General features: G+C 45.5%; 2 protein-coding genes across 3 annotated transcripts in view; both read right to left on the bottom strand.

Annotated features, from left to right (window-relative positions):
• The window catches only part of LOC108289869 (keratin, type I cuticular Ha3-I), a 36,374-nt gene that overhangs the window by 14,745 nt on the left and 17,919 nt on the right, over positions 1-3,710 (bottom strand). The window contains exon 7 of one of the 2 annotated variants that reach the window (XM_017509470.2): positions 2,234-2,691. The exons of the other annotated variant lie outside the window; for it this stretch is intronic. Within the exon in view, the coding sequence (XP_017364959.1) occupies positions 2,574-2,691 (118 nt within the window). The 3' untranslated portion in view covers positions 2,234-2,573. Of the gene's footprint in view, positions 1-2,233; positions 2,692-3,710 lie in introns of those variants that run through there. 2 annotated transcript variants of the gene reach the window in all.
• LOC119468346 (keratin, type I cuticular Ha3-II-like) overlaps positions 1-3,710 on the bottom strand; it is a 22,641-nt gene that overhangs the window by 13,999 nt on the left and 4,932 nt on the right. The window lies entirely within an intron of this gene.

The raw sequence follows: 3,710 nt of genomic DNA, 5'->3' as shown, positions 1-3,710 counted from the left end.
GTGTTCTCATTGTTCAACTCCCACTTATGAATAAGAACATGCAGTGTTTGGTTTTCTGCTCCTGTGTTAGTTCACTGAGAATGATGGTTTCTAGCTTCATCCATGTCCCTGCAAAGAACATGAACTCATCCTTTTTGTGGCTGCATAGTATTCCATCGTGTATATGTGCCACATTTTCTTTCTCCAGTCTACTGCTTATGGGCATTTGGGTTGGTGCCAAATCTTTGCTATTGCGAAAGTGCTGCAATAAACATACATGTGACTCTGTTTTTAAGGTTTCCCTTTGGTCCCCTTGGCCAAGACAGTGTCCATTCTGTCAACTGGGGACTTAGGATTTTAGTTTTATTTCTCAGTGGGGACACTGACCCTTCCCAATTTGCCTTTGTCCTGAGAAAAAGTGATCTCCCTAACACTCCTTTCTCTTATCCTCCAAGGAAAGCACCATGGCAGAGATAAGAACTAAGGACTGTTTTCCCTAGACCCATGTTTACCACTGACACAACGCCATCAAACGTAGATACAAGTTTTGCTTAATATTTTATACATTGAACACTAAGAACAAAGTGTATTTACTGTGTTGGGGACTTTGAGCTCTCACTCACAAAGCATGTAACAGGGTATTTGGGAGGTACTGTTCCTGGTGAAGGCAGCTGAGAGGTAACTGTCAGTGGACAGTGATGCCAGCAGTGTGGAGAACTGTCAAGATAAACTGAACAAGGGTGATTTGCATGAAGCATGGAGGTGGCTCCTGGGAATGAACTCACCCTGAGGAAAGAGAGGTTAGAGTCCACACACTGGGTCTAAGATATTCTGAGCACAGCATGGAGTGCCACTCAGATGATCTTTCAAGGTCTCCTGCCTAAGCTGCAGGACATCAATAACAAAGGAGGAAACACTAAATGAACTAGAATATGAGACCACAAGAATTTAAGACTGGCCAGGCACAGCGGCTCACACCTATAATCCCAGCAATGTGGGAGGCTGAGATGGGTGGATCACTGTAACCCAGGAGTTCAAAACCAGCATGGATAATCCGGCAAAACCCTGTCTCTACAAATAATACAAAAATTAGCCATGCGTGGTGGTGTGTGCCTGTAGTCCCATCTACTCAAGGGGCTGAGGTAGGAGGATAGCCTGAGCCCGGGGAGTTCAAGGCTTCAGTGAGCCATGACTGTGCCACTGCATTCCAGCTGGGGTGACAGAGTGAGACTCTGTCTTCAAAAAAATTAAAATTTTTTTAAGAATTTAAGACTGAGATGTGACAATATACGGCTTCAACCCACAGCAGGGGAGATAGTATCAGCATCATCTCAAGGAAAGAAGACATAATTAGCAGGTTGGTTATCTGGGGACAATCTGCGGACTCGTGGAGTGGCCTTGGCACAAAGCACAGCACACACCGTGATGGGAGCCATTAACCTTGGTTAGATGTCAGAGGGCAGCAGTAGGAGCCAGGCACCCGCACCATGGTCACTGTTAGCATTTGCAGGCACCTGACTTGTAATATCCTAATCTGATTCTAAATAACTTTGTGGGTGAGGGTCCCAAAATACATATGTAGTTCCCCTGGTTAAACAATTCAAGTGAGAAAAGAAACACTTTAAAAATAGGTTGGGTATTGCTCAAATATGGAAGACGGCAAGATGGTGCTTTTTACCTTTGAGTTATTCAGTATTTCACAAAGGAAGGTTTCAGAGATGCTTTGAGCACTGATAACATTGTGTCTCCCCAGGAGGATGTATGAGCTCTGGGTGCTTGTGTGAAATTAGTTTCACTGTCTTATAGCCACACCTCCTGTGTAACTGACAAGCGGAGAGTGAACTCTGGATTCAGTCCTGCCATTGCTCCTTCCCCACTGTGAGTAGTCGTACAATTCCTGGTATTTGGTAGGTGTTCAATAAATGTTAACTTCTGTCATCCTCTGGTAGGGACTTCAAAGAAAAAGTGGAACTGCCTGGAGATGTTAACCGTTGCATTTTACTAAGTAAGGTCCCAGGAGAAATACGTTTATCATATTCAGATGAGGCCTCTCGTCTTAGTGAACCCACCTGTTTTACACTGGCCTGAGTGGATGCTAGGACTCACTGTGCTTAATGAATGTTAATAAAGGTGATGAAGACCTTTTAGGAGATAATTAACCTATAAAGTCCTCCTTCTTCTTTCAAGTGGCCTTATAAGACACACACAGAGAGTCAACACTTTGAAAAGAATGAATACAAATGAGAATCATGTCTGCTTTGCAAGAGGAAAGTTTATTAGGTGATTTGGGGAACTGCAATAAACGTAGAACAGCAGAAAGAACAAAACACCTCGTATGGCACTGTGACAGCTCCAAACTCTCAGACCATCAGAACACAAACTGACTACAGGAGAGAGGCCTGGGGTAAGGAGGATCAGCTGGGCCTCCACTCAGAGTCAGGCCCAAATGCAGGGCATTTGTTCTCCCTCCAGACCCTGAATTGATGATGATGCCTCAGGGTGCGGTCCAGTGGCTGATGGTCATCAGAGAGGCAGAACTGACCGGCCAACCGTAGTTGTGTCTTCATGCTGTACTCCTGCTGGTCCCAGGGTATCTAGCACCCAAAGGTGTTGCAGGGCCCGCAGCGGGACCGAGGACAACAAGAATTGCTGACGCAGGATCCAATAGGCTTTTCACATGCATTAGTGGTGGCACAGGGGTTGGAGGGCAGCCTGGGATACGGAAGCATTAGACTGTCAGCATGAGAACTGTGATTAAAACAAGGGAGGCTCAACCCGGGGAGACACGGAAACAAGCAGAACCCGTTCTCTGATGTCCTAGGAAGCCCTGCCTTAGTTTGGATCATGCTTTCTACAGAGCTGAGATACAGTGGCAGAAATGAGCAAAGAACATGCAAGGTGGAATCCCAGCCTTCTTTCTATGACCCTGGACACACAAGGAAGTCAATTCCTCCTTCTAAGCCTCAGCTTCCCCACCTGTAAGCTAGTACTGATAGAACCAATCCCACAGAACTATGAAAACTCCACAAGATTGTGTTCATAAAAATATTATGTTCGCTGGCAACTGCTATCCTCTGTTAGTTATTGATCGTCATCCCTATTGACACTCAAACGCTCATCTAGAAGACGGTGATAATGACACTAACAAAAATTAAGGAAACAGTGGATTTGAAAGTTCTGTTTAAATCAGAAAGAGTGATGATTGTTACAGTTTTGTTTTCTTTTTTATGGTGACAAGACACTCCTAAAGACAGAAAGCTTGATTTGCACATCAGCATCCAAAAAATCTCTACTGGAGGAAGCAGTCAGGTCCACTGACTATCTTTTGAAAAAAAAAAATATCTTTAGCCCAGGTAATGTTAGCAACAAATATCCTGTACTTCCCACAGCTGTAATATAAAACTCTGGCCTCTACAGACAGACAGGCATCTGAAACTTTATCTTTGAAGTCCCAATTTTATCCTATAGTAGAACTGTGCATATGCCTTGCAGGGATGCCACCTACTAGGTACTCACTTGCAGTCCTCGCTCTCCAGCAGGCTCCGGTATGTGTTGATCTCACACTCCAGCCGGGCACGCACGTCCAGCAGCACCTGGTACTCCTGGTTCTGCCGCTCCAGGTCACAGCGGATCTCTGCCAGCTGGGACTCCACGTTGCTGATCAGGCTCTGCACCTGGGACAGCTGGGTGCTGTAGCGGGCCTCGCTCTCAGTCAGCGTGTTTTCCAGAGA

This window comes from Cebus imitator, unplaced genomic scaffold (genome assembly GCF_001604975.1).
Source record: "Cebus imitator isolate Cc_AM_T3 unplaced genomic scaffold, Cebus_imitator-1.0 Scaffold415, whole genome shotgun sequence".
Taxonomy (NCBI): Eukaryota; Metazoa; Chordata; class Mammalia; order Primates; family Cebidae; genus Cebus; species Cebus imitator.
The sequence above is the reverse complement of the archived record's forward strand: the minus strand, read 5'-3'. Positions and strand labels throughout refer to the sequence as shown.